The 20,011-nt window shown below is 39.2% G+C and overlaps 1 protein-coding gene across 5 annotated transcripts in view; it reads right to left on the reverse strand.

The window, feature by feature from the left end:
- Positions 1–20,011, reverse strand: part of dnmbp (dynamin binding protein) — a 50,738-nt gene that overhangs the window by 14,135 nt on the left and 16,592 nt on the right. For 2 of the 5 annotated variants that reach the window (XM_081392195.1, XM_081392193.1), the window contains exons 2-4: positions 18,679–18,841; positions 18,468–18,590; positions 13,102–15,315 (exon numbers count right to left, since the gene is read on the reverse strand). In XM_081392195.1, coding sequence (XP_081248321.1) covers positions 13,102–15,315; positions 18,468–18,590; positions 18,679–18,823 — 2,482 coding nt within the window. In that variant the 5' untranslated portion in view covers positions 18,824–18,841. Of the gene's footprint in view, positions 1–6,004; positions 9,926–13,101; positions 15,316–17,768; positions 17,808–18,467; positions 18,591–18,678; positions 18,842–20,011 lie in introns of those variants that run through there. The other 3 variants (XM_081392194.1, XM_081392196.1, XM_081392197.1) reach the window with 3 other exon arrangements.

Consider the following 20,011-nt stretch of genomic DNA (forward strand, 5'->3'; position numbering starts at 1 on the left):
TGGTGAGCATGAGATTTTAAAACATTAAAAAAAATAATCTTACTGATCCCAAACTTTTTATAATGAAAGAAATCTTCACCAGGGGTCTCAGACTTTTAGCCCTCACTGTATATGAAGCTTCAATAAGTTATTTAATGGTTAAAATAAAGCACAGGAACACACTATGTTATTGTAAATCTATCAATGTTCATGCTCCATAAACCACTAGTGTTGAATCTGAAAAGGCCTTAGTACAACCATGGACAATCAAACAATGCAGTCAAGAGGCATAAACTAGTGTACACAGCCACACAACACTTCCTCACACAAACACCTTGTGTTTCCCATGAATCAAACACTGATTTGCCAATCATACAGAACATCTAAATTCATCTATGGAGCAAAGACTTTCTATCTTCAGGCTTTTCGGTGTCTCGACAGCACTCAAAGAAAAGACGGGGCCTCTCAGACATCACCCACCTGTTACCCCCCAAACTCCTCGTCTTCACTGCCACACACAAACACACACCAGAGGTCACAGGCGGTGCATTCCTCTAAAGCTGAGTGGAATCGCTCTGTCCCACTGTATCAACAGGGAAGACTCTCTCTGGAAGACACAAACTCCATTCTGTCCCCGTATTACCATCTGAATGCATGGGAACCTGCACCATTACACACAACTGAGCGAGCACAGAGACAGTTACTCGCGCACTAAAGCCTGGAGCTGGATTTTGATGCTATTAAAAAAACTACACTGAAACTCTATTTAGGGAGGTCTACTCCACATTTTTGGAGTGACCGGCTACTTGGTCATTGAGCCTGAATTCCATCAAGATCTTGAGGATCTCTCAAAGCCAAGGCCTCTTTGCCTTTCAGCTCTCTTAATCTTTTTCTGTTTAAAGTAGGAGTCTTTGTTCAGGTGTAGCAGGGAAGCAGGTGGGCACCCATTTTATTTGATGTGTATCGAGCTGAATTTCAAAAATGATCAGTTGATGTTTATTTGCTTATTTATATACTTATTCGTTTATAATTAATCATACATACATACATACATACATACATACGTACGTACGTACGTACGTACAAACAATTATGTACCATTTACATATTATGTTCATACAAATAATATTCATATTCTACACGGTCAAACAATTTGGCTATTTTGCAAAAACAAATATGGTACAAAGAAGGAAAACTATTTTATGACTCTGAAAATTAATTGATAACATTGTTATACTTGTGAAACTGAAGGGATTTTTATGGTCTGACTGTGCAGAGCTGTTTTTGTCCCTTTCTAGTTTAAGGTCACATGAATTATCAGGACTGTGTGTTCAACACAAAGTTCACATAAGACCGCCCAGTTACCATGGACACCTTTCACAACTGTTATGAGAGTAAGTGTGGGAGCAAGACGCATAGTATGTGAGTGAAAGCTGGATGTTGTTGCAAGCCACAAATATCCAATCCATTTGACAGATTTTCGGCACTAGTCAGAATTAAGAACGGAGTAAACACGGCTTGGAAAATGAAAGTATGTCTTCTTCAAATCTTACAAGGCTTACAAGTACTGTTCAAATTCTGCATTTGTGAAATTGAAGAATTTTTACAAATACATTGCATAAGAACAGAAACACGGCTTAAAACATTCTTTATCAATTATTTGAGTTGCACCACAGAAATCTGCGTCACTGAAACTGTGTTTTGTTGTTCAAAAGGCTGCAGGTTTACATTCCAGTTCTCTGCGCCGTAGTCGGATGTCTGATTTGTGTGGGATGTGATGTGACACACCCGTAATAAACGTGAGCAAGAATTCCATTAACCACTCCATATCCTCTCAGACTCATGCTTGTTTCAAAACATCCTAACCTTACTTGGAAAAGTAAATAAAGACAGGCATTGTTTGCTAATAAGAGCTTTAACAAATGAAATTTTGTGGCCTTGCAAGTCTACAAGTATCTAGATCATTCTAGATCTAACGTATCTAGAAAGCAATAAACAGGAATATCAAGTGGGACTCTTTTGAAGAAATTTAGACTCTTTTTGAGGCAATCCATTATTGCAGTGAAATCAATCCTCAAGTTCAATAAAACCATGTTTTGCACTACAAGCAGCTACATATTCGGACACTGACATTTTAGCAAAATAAACAAAAAATTAGTGATCTACCAAAATCTTTGTCTGAAAATGAATTTTAGGATTTGCCGAAACAGTTTTGAAGGACCTAAATCATTGATCAAAACATTGATTGATTAACGCTTTGTGACAGACTAGTTCGAAGTGGCAGTGCGCACAAGAATGGATCATGTCATCCTCTTTACAACTAGTTACAGCACAAAATGAATGAACATCAGAAGGTATGTTGAAAGAAACAGTAAAACTTCCTGAAATGTATCATGTTAATGTAACTGCTTAATTAGTGTTTCAACTGTTGAAAGGTGTCAATAAAACAGCTTGTAAACAATGTCACATAATGTTACTATTACCTCAGGTACGCCATTCACTGTCCATATTTATTCATGCCTTAAAATTCTTGAATGTAACTCTACACCATTGCTTCATTTAGTCTACGTGGATTCACCAGCTATATTGCTAAATGTACCCGATTTTTCATATCAGCAGAAAATATACGGGGAGAACCTGGCTTCTCTTGAGACTCCCCTGCTTCACAACATAGTTAATGATATGCTAAAGCTAAATAGGCGGCCCTTCGTGACGTGATTGGTTACAAGGTAGTTTGTGAAGTCAGAAACATCAGCAATTTCAAACCGCGTTTTAGAGATTGTCTTTGGTCCACTGCAGTTGACTTATGAATTTGCACATGGTTTGTTTTAAAGTATATTAAAACACCACATAGACATACAAACAAAATTAACAAATTAATTGATTTTCACCACAGGGGGTCTTTAAAAAGTTCTATAAGTTTTTATAAATATTATATCTATAAAAACTGCCTTGTGCACAATTTAAATGCTTGTATACAACTCAAATTTTATTTGAGTGTTGATTATTAAATACATTTGATTAAATGAAATTATTATATAAACTTTATTTTTGGATTTGTTTTTGGCTAAAAACTTTTGGTGCATCACTAAAAAAAGTAAATGTAAATTTTACAGCTTTGGTGACAAGCCCAAAAAACTGAGAACTGAGCACCCATGAGCAAAGATGGCAGAGTTGAAATCACACTTCCGGGGGTTCTTGTGCTGGCCGAACAACTGCCATTGAGATGAACTGGAGTGTTAATGATTATAACTCCCTGAGTGAGCCTAACAGCTAAAACTGGGCATATTTTTACCTTGTGAAAGTATTTGGTCACCCTGTTTATCGAGCAGCTGGCATCGAGTTAGTTTGGCTACTGTGACTCTTTGTCTTCTCTTTCACATCCCCTATAGCATTATCAAAATATCACCATTAAGCTGGTTAATCTAGATGCTATGCTTGAATGTTAGGTTCACAATACTACCTCCTATCCACAGAACTCCTGATTCACAGAATGTGACAAGATCATGCTCATGACTCAATGTGCATACTGGTGTAGTCCAAGTCATTTAGTCGTATAGAATCCCTTTAACAGGATGAGATTAGCATTACAGAGATATTACGTAATTGCATGCATCCTAACACTCAGGGTCGTTTATCCGGAGGCCTGCTGGGATGAAGCACAATGTTTATGCACAAAACGGAGACGTGATACCTGGCTCCACCGAGAGCCTTCCCTCTTTAGTTACACAAAGAAGAGCTTTACTATTATCATAGATCCTCATGGCTCATGCCCACAGTCATAGACACTTCATATCTGGAACAGCACAGATGTGTCAGTGTCTAATTGCTGATAAACTAAGGGAATAACACTTTCAGTACTTGGAGGAAAAACTCTGAACACATATGTAAATATTCCGTCTTGATTTAAAATTGCAGTAAGTCAAGGGCAAAAGCAGCCGTATTTATCAATGAGCAGTAATGTAGCATTTGTTTTTCAGGCAATGTGTGAGAGCTCCTGACCTATATTAACTAGCTAATTCCCTCCTCAGCCTGTGACTTGAGGCTTTTGTCTGCCAAGCTGGCCCTTGACTTACTGTTGTACAAACGTTGTGTGAGGGTTGGTTGAAGGTTTCCTTTTAATCCCCTTCCAGCCCAGTGGCATGGGCAGCTGCACTGGGATTACAAAGACCAGCAACAGGCGACTCAATAAATAAAGGCACACCAACATGCACTTCTGATAATATACAAATAATGTGTGTGTGTTTGTGTGTGTTTGTGTGTGTGTGTGTGTGTGTGTGTGTGTGTGTGTGTGTGTGTGTGTGTGTGTGTGTGTGTGTGTGTGTGTAAGATCATTATGCTGGCAAAACGGACCTCAAATTCTAAGTAAATTTGATTGTTTAAAGCTAGGCATTGATAGATTTTTTTCCTATAAATAACAGTAATAATGATATATATTAATAATAATAATAATAATAATAATAATAATAAACTGTTTTCAGAGAATGAATTAGTAAGTGTAGTGTTGTACATTTTAGTAACTTCCCGAACTCTGCTAATAAGAATGCAGCTCTCTAGGAATTACTATTGGACAGAAAAGTGAATATAAGCCACAACAGAGTAGGAGTACAGTTCTGTCAAGCTTGAAAAAGATAACCTCAGACTATGAGTCAGGCTGGGTCGGCCTGGGCCTCCTCTTCACAGTATCCCAAACTCAATAGTAAGAGGTCTTTGAAGGCTATATGGATTGGGGGGAGGGATCTGGTACCAAGCAGATCCTAGTCCCAGAGATTTCCCCTGGAGTCTTTTTTGTTCCTCCTACCCACTGAGGTGCTGACTGGAGAACTAGGTTACAGAGGATTACCCTGGGCTGAACTGACCACCTGCTTTGTGTCAGACATGACACAAGCCAGACTAAACTCCCACTGAGACACCCACTGCAAGCACCCATCACCAACCAGTGACAACAATAACAAACAATGACACCTCAAGCTAAAAATCTAATTATACTGATGAGGCTGCTATAACTGAGGAACATCCATTCTTGACTGTCAGTGAAACCTGAAGGAATAGACAATTTAAACTGTAAATATACAGTGCCCCCTCCCCCCCAAACAAACGGAAAGCAGTCACACTAAAGATATATGAATCTCATTGCATTAATTCCATGAACTAGTCTTGGTACCTGTCTCTAATGCAATACACTAATACTACTACTAATAAATAAATGTCTCAGAAAAGTTAAGTTAGTTAGCTAAGAAAAAGTCTGTATTTAAGGAAGTTTAGCATCATGTGTTTGTGGATGCCACTTTTTTTTTTAAACCATGGACATGCAAAACTAAATATGACTAGCAAAAACGCTGATTACTACAAAAAATCTTTTTGCAAGTATAATGATGGAAAAGTTAGATATGAAAAATAAAATACAGCTTAAATCAGCTTAAACATCCAAAAACATGTAAAATCTGATGCTTAACAGTACTTTTTGGTTTTGAATATTTTGGTGCTTTTTTTTATCTCTATCAAAAGTCACAGTGTCATTAAACACTAGAGGTTGTCAAACAAAGGAAAAGAAGTCTGGAGAGGGGAGGGAGGGAGAGAGAGCTAGAAAGACGCAGAGAACGAAGGGGTGAAGAGACAGACAACAAAAACTCTGAAAAGTAATCAAACCCGTTGGACAAGAAGTTCCCCCCTCCCTGCAAGTTTCCAATCTCACCTCTTAAGTGAAAAAACAACAACATGAAACTCTGCTCCGCACTGACAGCTTCAATAGGCAGTCTCGTAGACTTGCATACCCATGCATTAAGATGGTGACAACACAATCAGCACTTTTGGCATTTCCTGAATTGATTTGGAGAACTCTAGGACAAGGTCAAAAGCTAGCTATAAACATGGGCTATATGAACATTTCTAAAATTGTTAGTCGACTCATTTTGTTATGTAAAGAACACCCACAGCCACCATCAAGGTGTGTTTTGCCCCTACTCTGATCTCACAGATTTATTGTCATGGTACTGAATGTGCTCATGGTACTGATGTGCTTTACCTTGTTTCTTTTTCCTGTTGGTGGCAAACTCTGACTTCCTGAGAGAGCTGGGTGCTGTCTTCCTATAGAAGCTGTTCCTGTCCAGTGAACCCACGTAAACGGGCTTCCGTGTGCGGCCATGACCTTCCACATCCAGTTTTTCTGAACCCCGGCGATCGCTGTATTGGTCCTTTTGGTCATAATTGAGTTTAACAGGATCCTCATACGACCTTCTCTCCTTCAGTGTCTGCTTGTGATAAACATCCTTTTCCCATTCCTTGCAGGATCTTTCACTGCTGTGGTCAAAACTGTAACCGTCTTGTTTCTGTTCAACTGAATTTGACCTTAGATCTCTGTAACGCTGCCTGCTTTTCTGGTCATACTGATCGCTCTCACAACCCCTGTCTTCATAGCAGTCTTTAACACCACTATCATAACGTTCATCTTTCCAGTAGTTTCTAACTTCATTTTCTCTGCAATCATACTGATCTCCCTCTATGTATTTATAGGAGTCTCTTTCCTTAAGTTCATAGCGATCCCTCTGTTCAGACTGGCTATTTTCTCTGTAATCATACCGGTCTCTTGGTTTGAGGTCATAGAGGTTATCTTTTTTACGTTCGTACAATTCCTTGTCATCTAGTTTAGAGAGTTCTCTTTCGACTGTCCTTTCTCTACTATCACAGTAGTCATCTTTCCTAAAGTCACTGCAGATCTTCACCTTTTCTTTGTAGTCACAGTAATCTCCTTTTCTTTGTACATACCGTTCATAGTCTCTTCGATCAAGTGAGTCCCTTTCTCTATGCTGGTAGCTGTCGCCTCTCCTGCGGCCTTCCTCACAGTGACTACGGTCATAGCGGTCCCCTTTTCTGTCATCACTCTGGTCTTTCTCTCTACGATCATAGCGCTCATACTGGTAATTGCCTCTGGAGTCATTCTGGTCTGCTTCTCTATATTTGTACCGGTCATTTTTCCTTTTGTTGTAGTGTTCTTGATGTTTACTGTCATAGTGCTTGTCTCTGCGGTTATAACGGTCATACTTATCCAGCTCTTTATGGTCATAGTAATCCTGGCCCCTGCGGTCCACATCTCTGTATCTATCTAGCTCCTTATCATAGTAGTCCCGGTTTTCATGGTCAAAACTGTACCCATACCGATCTCTGCGACTATAAGGTTCTCGATCCTCAACGTACTCTTCTGGTTCCCAAGAGTGGTACCGGGTCACATGATCAGGATGTTCCTTACTCCTTGGGCTCTGTGCAAAGGCTCTGTCTTCAGAGTAATCCAGTTCTTCTCGATGTTGAAAGAAACAGTGATTGCCGGTATATTCCTGTGGCATCCTTGGCTCCTGGTACACTGCTTCTGGTGACTGATAAAAGAATTGCTGCGGAGGGACTTCTTGGTAAGGAATCTTGTCCCAGTCCTCGTATTCCCAGCATTGTTGACGGTACCCATTGGCTTGTCCGAGGTAGGCTTGGTGCTCCCAGTGTCCCGGTACAGGTCTGAAGTCCTGTGGGCACATGATTGGCTGCTGCTGAAGTTGTTGTTGCTGTTGAAAATGCAGCATTTGCATGCATCTCTCCTTCTCCCAGCCCTCACTCACCAACTCTTCCACGCTCTTACCTCTCTTGGGAGGAGGGCTCTTGAAGTCCCAGGGCACTTGGGCAAATGACATAGGGTGTCCTAGGGCCACCTGTCCCTTCATGGCTGTGAGAGTCCGCAAACAGGGTAAGCTCTATTAGCTTCCCCAGATTTCACATTCCAGGTCCAGATGTAGAGGACTCCACCTGTCATGCATGCTCAAACTCTTGTTCTCGTTCTAACTCTCTTTCTCTGACGGCTGACTGAACAGGACTGTCTGGTTCAGACCTGAGAAACTCAATCTCTCTCTCTCTGATTCTCTCTCCGCCTACCCAGCCAATAGGAGAAAGAGAGGGAAGGAGGTGGGGGAGGGAAGAGGCAACAACAGAGACTTGGCAAAGGGGAGGCATTTAGGGTTAATCAGTGAACGTAGGTCACATGAATGGATTACAGGGAGGCTGTGATTGGCTGGAGTCTCTATTTGCACGAAAACACAGGCTGGACTTCACAAAAGAGGAGGGAGCATTATCCTCTTTCATTCCACAAACTTCTTTGAGATGTTTTTAAACTTGGCATTACTCAAGCAAAGCTGAATCTGCCTCTAAAGGACTCTTTTAGGCTGTTGTGCAACTAATACAGGTATATTGAAGCTGTACTATTTTACAGTTTTTGTTTGCGTTTTTAAGTCTAGCAGGTATATGCTTACAAAAACAACCTGACACACTGAATATTGTCAAAAGCAGGGTCAAAGCTTTATCTGTTCTAACTTGCTCATCATACATGTTTTAGAGGAACAAGGTTCCCATGAATTTCATAATCTTCTACTTTCATGTTTCAACAAGTATAAAGTTGGACACAGGCCGATTATTTCAGAGAGCACTGTGCACTGCAGTGCCTGCATACTTCACAATGAGCCATTGTTAAAGGCAGCCCCTGGTTTCACAGGCTAGGGCATCTTTTCATGCGAAGAAGAAAAAAATGCTATTCATTCACATCAGTATAGCATATCACTCCCCTCTACAAAAAACACAAAACAGTACACAGTACTCTGATTTCATACTGCACACAGAACTGAGAATCCGCCACTAAACACAAACCCTAGTAATGTGAAAACATGGTAAATAGAGAACAAGAAAGTGGCTTAAGGTGTTTGCTAGTGTTTATTGGATTAAAATGCACACTATCGCACAAGCTAAAACTGAAAATAAAGTGAAAATAATAGATTTTGCAAGCCTGCTTGCTTGCCCTCTCTTCTTTATTAACTTTGGTATTTTGATAATCAGTGGTTAAGATCTCACATTTCTTTACATGGGGCAGACCGAAACTGTGTGCATGTTTTGTTTTGGTTTTCACTTCAAGGACATCAGGAGCGACATTCCTTGTGTAATGGAGTTGTTTTACTTTGTTTACACAAGTACAACCCTTTGAAACAGCACTGAACTTACTTTCAAACATGGTGCTCCTGGTGCCTTGCGTCAAAAAAAAACATTTAATATATTTATATCTAAAATCTGCCAAACAAACTCTGTTAAATATTGTAGGTTAATATCTAAAAAAAGAGAGTCAATCAGAAGACACAAAGTGTTACTGAAAAAAATGATGTCCTTAGGGAGTTTGAAACATCACTCTGTAGTTAGTGGCTCTTAATGTCCTGGGATACAGGGGAAAAAATGTATGAAAGACAAGCTTGTGGATCAAAAGCATTCGAAACAGGCACTGTCCCTCAATTGTTGAGTGCTTGTTTCATACATTTTGATTAGTTCAAAACTGTCAGAGAACACAAGACCCAAAAAGTAATTACATCAACGAAGCATTCAGATGGATGCTCGTGACGGAGGTGAGGTCTCGCATGCCACTCCTTTCATCTCTGTTATTATAATAGCCCTCCATCCAATCTCTCAGCCTTTCTATCAGGCGATGGGGTCATGCAGCTCCTTAAAGAGCCTTCTGTAAACCTGAATAGGCTTTCATGCATGAGACGGGGACAGAAAAGCTGGGAGCTGGAGATTAGATCCAGTACACAAATGAGCTCTTGATGCTTTTTATGAGCACCCAAACAGATCCCAATTAGAACAAGGGCTGTGGACGGAGAAAAAGAGCTAGGACACTCACTCACAGATACACATATAAATGGGACTGTCAGAACCAAAATCACAACTCTGTCTCCCTTTTAACAATGTGACTATGAAAAGAACTGTTCCCAGAAAGAGAATAGCACATGAGAATAAGAGAACCTGTGGGTCTGATAAGACAAAAGTTTTTAAAACGGCTCCAAAACTGTCTTCAACTCTTTCTCTTTCTTTCTTTTTCTTTCCTTTCTTTCTTTTTCTTTCTCTTTCTTTCTTTCTTTCTTTCTCTTCTCTTTCTTTCTTTCTCTCTCTTTCTTTCTCTCTCTTTCTTTCTTTCTTTCTTTCTTTCTTTCTTTCTTTCTTTCTTTCTTTCTTTCTTTCTTTCTTTCTTTCTTTCTTTCTTTCTTTCTAATCCAATATAGTCTTAAATAACTTCTAATCATATCTTACTCCAAATTTTTTGTCTTGTGGTTTGTTCCATTTGAGAAGAGATGACTATATAAAAAATATGAGTCTCCTCCCTCCTGTACAAAACTGCTGTTCACGAGCACGGCTCCATGGCTGACAGGCTCTTGAGTGACTCCCTGCACTTTAACAATAAATAACCATTGTTTCTACCCTCCCTGTTGAGAAACACACCCTGTTATGATAAATGTGGACACAGCACACATACCTACTTAAATGGAGTAAGAAACTCATGAAGAAATTAGGTTACTTACACCATTATGACACACATTGACTCAATGCTGTACTTGTAAGCATTATGCACCAAAATAATTATGCTGGGAATTGTGATAAACTAATTATCTGTGTACCGCATACTGTAAACACACACACACACAAACAAACACACACACACACACACACACACACACACACACACACACACACACACACACACACACACACACACACACACACACACACACACACACACACACACACACACACACACACACACACACACACACACACACACACACACACACACACACACACACACACACACACACACACACACAATAAAAATACACAAACAATTATTTTGATTAGTTAGGACAGAATTTGTAAATTTAGTTTTAAAAAAACTAAAAGAGGTAAGAAGATTTAAGAGAAAAAATAATTTTAAAGTGAAGTTAATTCAACAACACACACAAACAGTGTTGCTCAGCTCCACTACAGTTTTTCCAAGACGATATAGGCGTTACAGAAAACAAGTGGTATTCACCAAGACTTTGGCAGCGCTCCAAACCAAAGGCATGCATCACTGTGCCTGATAATTACTTCTGGAGAGCCACTGATAAAGCTCCTTTGCTTTAAAATGGACCTATCATCAAATCCATCACCCGATCCAAGTTTTAAATGGAATTCCTTGTCCCTTACACTGGAAAATAAATGGCTGTGCCTAGCAAGCAGGTTACACTTATCAAGCAAGATGTGTACACAGCTGTGTGCAAACGGAGTATGCGACACACATAATGGTGTCACGTGCTGTGAACACAAAAACACATAAAGCAAGAAAATACAATGCTTTGGCTATGAAATAGTGACTAACTAAAGCATTCTCCATATGAAAAGGAAACATAAATAAACATAAACATAAACTCTATAACACCAAATGGTAAGAGATACACACCCTCCTCCCCTCCCTCTCAAGCTCAAGTCTTACCTGGTGCATGTGTGGTTCTGGTTCTAAGAACATGGCCAAAAATGGCTGTGAGACGCACCACAGGCTGCAACAGAGAACTCCAGAGTCTGGCTCTGAAACTTCTACTGCCCATTATCTCCAAAGAGGCCCAACTACTATATGTCGTCCACTACTTTACCAAGAAACAGGAGCAGAACCGAGACATGGATTGTGAGGGTAAATGGACATGCAGACAGAAATGTAGAGATAGACAGCAAGAGAAAGAGAGAGAAACAGTGGTGCAAAGAGGCCACTCTTACTATAGGTTCAGAATGTATTTCATATGTATGTGGGGAAAAATTTAGCCAACAGGACCAGCATTCCACACATAGGTAATATACCGATGTTAATGAAATTATAAGGTGATACCTTTTAAATTATAACTACACAGAAGATCTGGCTCATAGAGCTCACAAAATGTTACACTGTACAGTGAATCATGTGCACAATGCATCACATCAGACTTGTGCAGACTTGTGCAAAGACATGATATTCCCAGTGCCACTGTCTATTGATTTTATCCACTCTGAGAAACAACAAGGTGGTTTCTATCCTATACGAAAATTAGTTCCGCCTATCATTGGTTCAGCACTATGCCCGGGTGTGTTTTACTCCTTGGTTATGTGTAAAGGTCAAGCAGAGACCTTCTGTGAAAAACTGCTGAATATAACACTACTACGTTGAGAGGGTTAGAAGGACGAAGGATTATAAATTCCCCTTTCAGATTGTAATATAGGCTAGTTGACAACAACTTTGAGAAGATGTTGGCAAACCAGCCAATGTATATTGATATAGATGGACTTCATAGGAAACAAGTTATGTTGACACACACAGTGTGGGGAATTTTAACATAACTTCTGTGTATTGACACACCCAGTACGGTGAACTTTGTCTTGCATGACGGTTTCAAAAGCTTATCGAAATCATTCATCGAGAACACCTATAACATGCAAGATGTAATTTGACCTCAAAAGAAGATAGTGGATGAATATTGTGAGGAAATCTACGAATTCAAATCAAACTAATACATGGCTGAACACATTGGCCAGCTGACAGGTTGTTTTCTAAAACTATTATGAGCTGCTGTTCTCTTTTGTCAGAGAGTGTGACCAGCATAAAACAAGAGTGGCTTATGTGGAAACACTAAGTCTCAGGAAAGTAAGTTGAAGAACTCATTGATACGGTCTTCTTTCATGCTACTACATACATTTCAGTTTTTTTACAAAAATAGCCAATAAAACACAAATAATCGGTTCCACCTATTTTTTTCTAGCAATTAATGCAACTCCTTGGTGTCATTGTGCATTCAACAGGAAACAATAATGTACACACTCACAGGTACAATGTACATGACAGCCATTCATTAATTGAGAAACATATAGCATTTTAATAATAATAATAAAAAATTACGATAAAGTACTATTATTATTATACTGTATGCTTGTCATGTTTGTCACGAACTAATAATTGTTTTAGTTCCAATTATTATTACTGTCAAATAATAAAACAATTATTAGTTAGTGAGAAACATGCAGCACTATAATAATAACTTCAACAACAATAATTAAATGCTGCGTGTTTCCTACTTTTTTCAATGAATGACTGAATACTAAATAAATGAATTTAGTATTCATTCATTCATTCATTAAAAAAAGTAGGAAACATGCAGCATTTAATTATTGTTGTTGAAGTTATTATTATAAATATCAGATAGAATAATATCTGTATCAGTTGTAAAAACACAATCGACTGATGTGAGAATAAAGAGAGGAATTAAAGACTACCTTGCAGCTGCTGCTGCTCCAGGGTTAGTGTCTCCATGGTGTAGGTGCAGAATTCCAGATTCTCCAGAGCCTGTTGTCTCGAAGTCTCATCCTGCTCCTCTTCCAGCATGGCCTGCAGCTCCTGGGCTGTGTGAGAATACATATCAATGTCTCTTTCCACCTCCTCCAACCTCAGGAGTAACCTGTATTGCTCCTGCTCTCTCTCTCTTTCGCTCTCCATCTCTTTCTCTGTCTCCAAAGCATCTTCTGCCTCTTCCACCTCTTCAACAGTCTCTTCCTCTTCTGGTGAGTTATAAAATGGATTGGAAGTGGATGGAGGGGGGTGGGACGTCACAGCATTGGTGCGAGGACATGGAGGAGGTGGGCGTGGTGCCGGACGTGCGGGTCTGTAAGGCTGAGGAGCAATACGACCATTGGTTTGAGGACAATGCAAGTTTGTAGGTGCTGGTGGCCTAAGGACCCGAGGTCGAGGAGGAGGTGGGCGTAGCATTCTCCGTCTCTCCAGAGAGGAGGATGCAGAGCCAGATGGAGAGGATGTGGCGGGCAACAGATGTTCCATCGAAGAGTGGGAGGAGCCACGGATTATGTCATTTTCATTGCTGTAGTCCATAATGGAGAAGTGACGGGAAATTTTGTTGCCCCATCCGCCACTAACCTCCTCCCATCGGCTCTGTTCCGTTGCTCCGTTGCCATGACCGGGCAAGCTCCTTTCGAACTCTATCAGTTGCTGAGAAAGCTTGGCTTCAAGTTCCCCAGATGACAGATCCAAAATCCCCATCGTCTGAGATGTCGGTAACCCATTTGGACCCTGTCCTTGAGACCATGCCCTTTGGTCGCTGCGGCCACCGGATATTAGATCCGCATCATTGACACTTGCATGTCGAGTTAGTTTTTTCTGCCTGTTCTTCTCACCAGAGGTTTTACTGCTGAAGGGGTTTCTGCTGTCATGAGAGGCATAGCTACCATTGTTTCTTGTCCAGGAGAAACTAGGTGAGGATCTGGAGGGAGGATTAAGACTCTGATTCCTTGTGATGGGTGCTGGGGGAGGTTCTCGTAAGCTGGTGTGAGAACCGTTGCTGTATTGCCTGTTGCTGAGAGCATGAAGACTTGGCCTGGGAGGCAGCTGGGGTCTACCCAGATTGGGGCTGCCCATTCTGGTCCTTCGGACTCCTCTGTGGGCTGAGCTACTCGCTCTGCGGGGCTGCGTTTGAGGGGGTGGGGGTCTTTCTCGACTTCTTTCTTGTGACTGAACCTGTGATTGACTTGGAGTCATTCCTCTCTCTTGAGAACTTTGATCGGAGTGCATGTAGCGCACATGGTCATCCTTTCTTTCCTCCTCCCGGCGCTCAAAGTAATCCAGGTCCCACACCGTGTTGTCTTCCTGGGTAGTCCACTCTTGCCCATATTCTGCAACCGAACGATCATGCTGAACTGAGGTATAATCGGGAGTGTAACATTCCTCTTCTCTCTCGGGTACACTAATTTTACTAATTAAAGTCTCAGTTTGTGGGATGATTTGCAGCTGTCCTTCCATCTTGACAAATCGATGGGGAAAAACTCCTCTTCTGCCATGTATTTGCCCCTCCAACCACCCGTCCTCTAGCGTAGCGAGGATACGAATCCTATCACCGACATCAAAGTCTAGCTCGCCTGGCTCAAGGGCCCGGAATTCATAAAGCGCGATACCGTATACAGCTCCCTCTTCTTCCTCCTCTTCTTCTTCCTCTTGCTGTTGTTGAGTCTCCATTTCTGGATTTTCCTCATCCCGCTCTTCCTCCTCTCTCTTCTCTTCTTCTTCCATGCTGTAAGCCGGATACTGTTCCAGGGTCTGAAGTTCAGGCTCCTCCAGAGGTGAGCGCAGGTGTCCGAGCAGCTCCACAAATCCCTCAGGGAAAACTCCTGTCCTGCCAGCTAGCTCTCCCTGGAACCAGCCAGGTTCTGGCAGGCCTATGATGGTGATGACATCACCCTCCCGAAAGTCTAGCTCCTCGTCCAGCTGGGCATGAAGGCTCATGAGGGCACGGGCCTGGCCCAGTGCGTGTGGGGGGAGCTCAGAGGCCTGGGCGGCTGCACTGCGCTCTGACAACTGCCTGGAACGACCAGAAAGTTCTAGCTCTTTAACGCAAGACACAGGGAAGAGCCCACGTGAGCCCCACGCATTATGCCCTCTTATCCACACAGCATCCACACTGCATTCAGCAGCAACTACATCACCTACAGCAGGAGAGAGAGAGAGAACAAGATATAAGCATCCGAATAAAAAAGGATTGAGATATCACAAAGTGATAACCAGAATAAGAATAATGGCAATAAATAAAATTCCACTTGTATTTAATGAAACCTCTACATCTTGTTCAGAATGCAGCCTTCTTGCATGACTTCTTAATGAGCGTTTCATTTATTTTTTTAGTAGAAATATTAAAAAAATTAAGAAAAAGAGACAAATTTACTTGACGAGATTGTCTATATAGACTGTCTCTTGAATATATTTATTACGATTTTATTTATCATTTTTCATTACATATTTGTTTGTTTTATATCAGCATCTAAAGTTTTCAAGGCAAGAACAGTGTAAAATCATTTGAAAAGAAATAAGTAATTAAATGAATAAAACATCTAAGGATAGACAAACAGGATAAATAATTTAGTAATTAATTAATGAATTGAAATATAAGTGAATTTTTTCTTATTGACCTGGCAGGCTTTTTCTTTTTTTCTTTTTTATTCACTATAGCTAAAACACAAACAAAGGAATTAAACCTCTAAATCCCCTCATAACAGTTAGGGTGTTCAATGGCTACAGTAGAGGTGATGTACAATCTAGGGCTCTACTGTCTACTATAAAAAAGAAAATGTTACCTCTGATATTCTATATAAATGCCTCATTCTGATATATGACATTAGCCACTCTGAGTAAGCAGGACTTATGCTGAAGGAAAAAGAAAATAGAAGTACAAAGGGTCAGCTACCTATGGTATTTCAACCATAATCAATCTATGTATGGATTACACTTCTTTGTTAAAGCAATAACTGGTTCAAAGATGAAAATTCTGTAATCATTAAGAAAAAACCTGTTCCAAACCTGTATGATTATCTTTCTTCTGTGAAAAAGAAGTCTTCTGATACCACATGATAGCTTTTTGTGAGGGAATGATTTTTAAGATATTATTGCTATAATAAAAAAAAAAATTGTTTTTTTTTTTGTTTTGTTTTTTTGAACAAATTTTTTTTTGCAGAATGTCCAAAGATTCATGATTAGGACTCCATTATGTCTTTGATTTTTTCTGTTAATAAAGAAAGTCATACAGGTTTGGATTGAGCTGGCAGGCTTTTTTGGCAAGATTCAAAAAAAAAAAAAAAAAAAAAAAAAAAAAAAGCAAGATGCGAAAGATGTCCATCTGCATGTGCAACAGAACAACAATCAAACCTTCTGTCAAGCTTAAAATTATCATATACGATATATAAGGTCTGAGATGGATTATGTTTTGTATTATGTGCATTAGTTTTATTTGCATTAGCTAGTACTTATTTACATAAACATCTTTTTTCTTAATTGTATCATGCTAAACCATGTTTTTTTTTTAAAGTCATTCTGTTAATGTGACAGTTTATAGGTTTGAAATGACATGAAGGTGAATAAATGAAGGCAGGATTTTCATTTTTGATCAAACTATCCCTTCCAAGTACCTTATTGGTAAATGTAAATGTAACTTTTAGCTGTCTAATTGTGTTTACACTATATTCGCAGTCAGGGCAAAATACTTCATTCCCTTTATGCTGTCCTTGTAAATAGCATTAGAGCTCAGTGAAGCTCACCTCTGACCTCAAGTCAATTTGCATGGCAGTAAAGTCATTGGTGTGGTCAGTTTTAGTAAGCAACACACACACACACACACACACACACACACACACACACACACACACACACACACACACACACACACACACACACACACACACACACACACATAGACCTCAACAGGAGCCAGAATGTCCATTAGAGTCACAGGGGTCACATTCCACACAGACGCTCTCCGCCTCCCATTGTGTTTAACTCATAAACTAGAACAGTTTATATGATCCCCACAGACATGATAGTGGAAACTAAATTCATCCAGTTGTGTTTTTCACATCAAAATAAAGGGAGTGTGCACTAGACGAATCACAGTTTCCACATTAGATCAGTACTGACTACTACAAACATTAACAGTGTATTATGCAAAACACCACAAAAAATTGTCCAAGGCAAGCAATGAAAAGAAGAAAAAACATTACGGAACTAATTGAAATAACAGACAAGTAATACAGAAATATGATTTAAAAAAATGTGTATTACCTGTTGGGGTTATGAGTATTTTTCTCTAAACAATATAAACACACAACTAGTGACATCTAGTGGTGAACTGGGATCACTTCCTAAAAATGGTATTTTAAATTGAATGTATAGTGCTTTAAATCTGGAAACTCTGATGATATAAGCTTAAAAAATAGACCATAAAAGCAGGAATAAACCAGATCTATGAATCAGAGCCTCTATTTTTAATTCACTATAGCTAAAACAGCAAACAGGAACTAAACCTCTAAATCCCCTCATAACAGTTAGGGTGTTCAGTGGAGGTGATGTACAATCTAGGGCTCTACTTTCTACTATAAAAAAGAAAATGTACCTCTGATACATGACATTATGCCACTCTGAGTAAGCAGGACTTATGCTGAAGGAAAGAGAAAATAGAAGTACAAAGGGATTTAAGGGTCAGCTACCTATGGTATTTCAACCATATTCAATCTATGTATGGATTACACTTCTTTGTTAAAGCAATAACTGGTTCAAAGATGACAATCCTGTAATCATTAAGAAAAAAACACCTGTATGATTATCTTTCTTCTGTGAAAAAGAAGTCTTCTGATACCACATGATAGCTTTTTGTGAGGGAATGGTTTTAAAGATATTATTGCTAGCTATATATATATATATATATATATATATATGTTTTTATGTCATTTTTGAAAAAACAAAAACAAAAAACAAATGGCAGATTTTGCAGGAATTGCAAATGTCTAAAGATTCATGATTGGGACTCCATTATGTCTTTGAATTTTTCTGTGAATAAAGAAAGTCATACAGGTTTGGAATGACTTGAGGGTGAGTAAATTATGCCCTTAATGTGTGGTGCGGTGAGTAAATGTGCATTAAACATCAGCATAATTCATAATTTTTTACATTTTCCCTTTGTAGTGATATAATATACACATTCCTTATATTCAGAATGGCATCAAAATAAATGTATTTAAATAATACCCTTTAAACTTAATGAACCTGGACAAAAACTCATACATGTTTAATAACTAAGAGTAAATGTATGTACCTCTCTTTAGTGGTAAGTTTCCAGCTTCTACGGAGTTAAAGTCATTGATGCACACATACAGATTCTCGCCTGTCTTGGTGCTTGGGATTACAACAGGTTCCACAAAAGTGCTGGGAAACTGGCCTGAGGGCAGAAAGAATGAAAAGATATCAACACCGGTGTGAAAGGCAGAAGACTACATGCATTGTGGAATCCTTTACTGTGACTTTACCTGTGACTCCATCTTTGATTCCGAGAAGCCAAAATTCATCAACAACATTGAGCACTTCAATGACCTCTCCAGTAAACAGAGGGAGTTCCTCAGAGACGCTGGGGAGGAACTCAAACACAGCACGCACCACCGATCCAGCCTCCATGTTCACTCATCACCTGAGCTTCACAAACAAAAGAGAGAAGAATCAAACATGACACCTATACAATATTAATACATTGTTGGTTTCCCAAAGTATTTGTCAGTTGGATGCCTTTTCCTTTTTAAGAGGAGAAAGCACTCATTCTGAAGTGATGAGCTCAAAACATGATGTCAGACCAGCTGTTTGGAAAATAAGAATCCCCAATTATGAGTCTAGGGAATACCAAACAATCTATTTGCTTTTGTAGTATTAGCATCCTAAATGAACAAGGCTTAGCAATAAAGATTTTTTTCTGTTGGTCCAGTCAGGCCAATTATTAGGCCTAAACGTTAAGATTTGATTTATAAATAAATAGTTACATACACTCTTTAATTTCTCATTAAATATCTTGTTTGACTCTAATAAAGTAAAAAGTGTTGTGAATGCCATTTCACATTGACTTTATCTGTGTTCTCAGCTCCACTGCTAATGAATCTTCAGCAACAAGGCAAAATAAATCACATTACAACTGAGTTGTAAATGTATACATTTCAAATAAATGCTGTTCTTTTATAAACCTGGAAAAAAATGATCATGCTTTGTATCAAAAATATTTAGCAGCACAACTATTTTCAACTGATAATAAAATGTTTCCTGAGCACCAAATCAGCATATTAGAATAGAATGATTTTTTTAAGGATCATGTGAGACTTGCGTAATGGCTGCTGAAAATTCAGAAGGAATAAATTACATTTTAATGTATTAATATAAAAAAACAGATATTTTAAAAATAATATTTCACAATGTTATTTTTTCAAGTATTTTTGATCAAATAAATGCAGCCTTAAATAAGAGAGAAAGAGGAGACTTCTTTCAAAAAACATTAAAAAAGAACATCCCAAAATGTTTGAAAGGTAAGTGTACATAGTGAATAATGTGCCCTGTGTGTACATCCCCTAACTCTTTTGCACATCTGCTCGTTTAATAGCATCTCCACGCACAAACAGAACTGGCGGCAACAATCTAGCACAAGTAATAGTTCTGATAAATGGCTCAAACCTCTCTCACATCGGCACCGAGCAATTCTCATTGTTATGCCCTGATGAGATTGACTAAATAAATGTATATTTGGATGCTGAAGAAACAGGGAGACTGATTTCACCTCTCTCTTGGACGACAAAAAGTTCAAATCTGTTTATTCGCACACTAAAA

Source organism: Scardinius erythrophthalmus (assembly GCF_964197995.2).
Source record: "Scardinius erythrophthalmus genome assembly, chromosome: 18".
Classification (NCBI taxonomy): Eukaryota; Metazoa; Chordata; class Actinopteri; order Cypriniformes; family Leuciscidae; genus Scardinius; species Scardinius erythrophthalmus.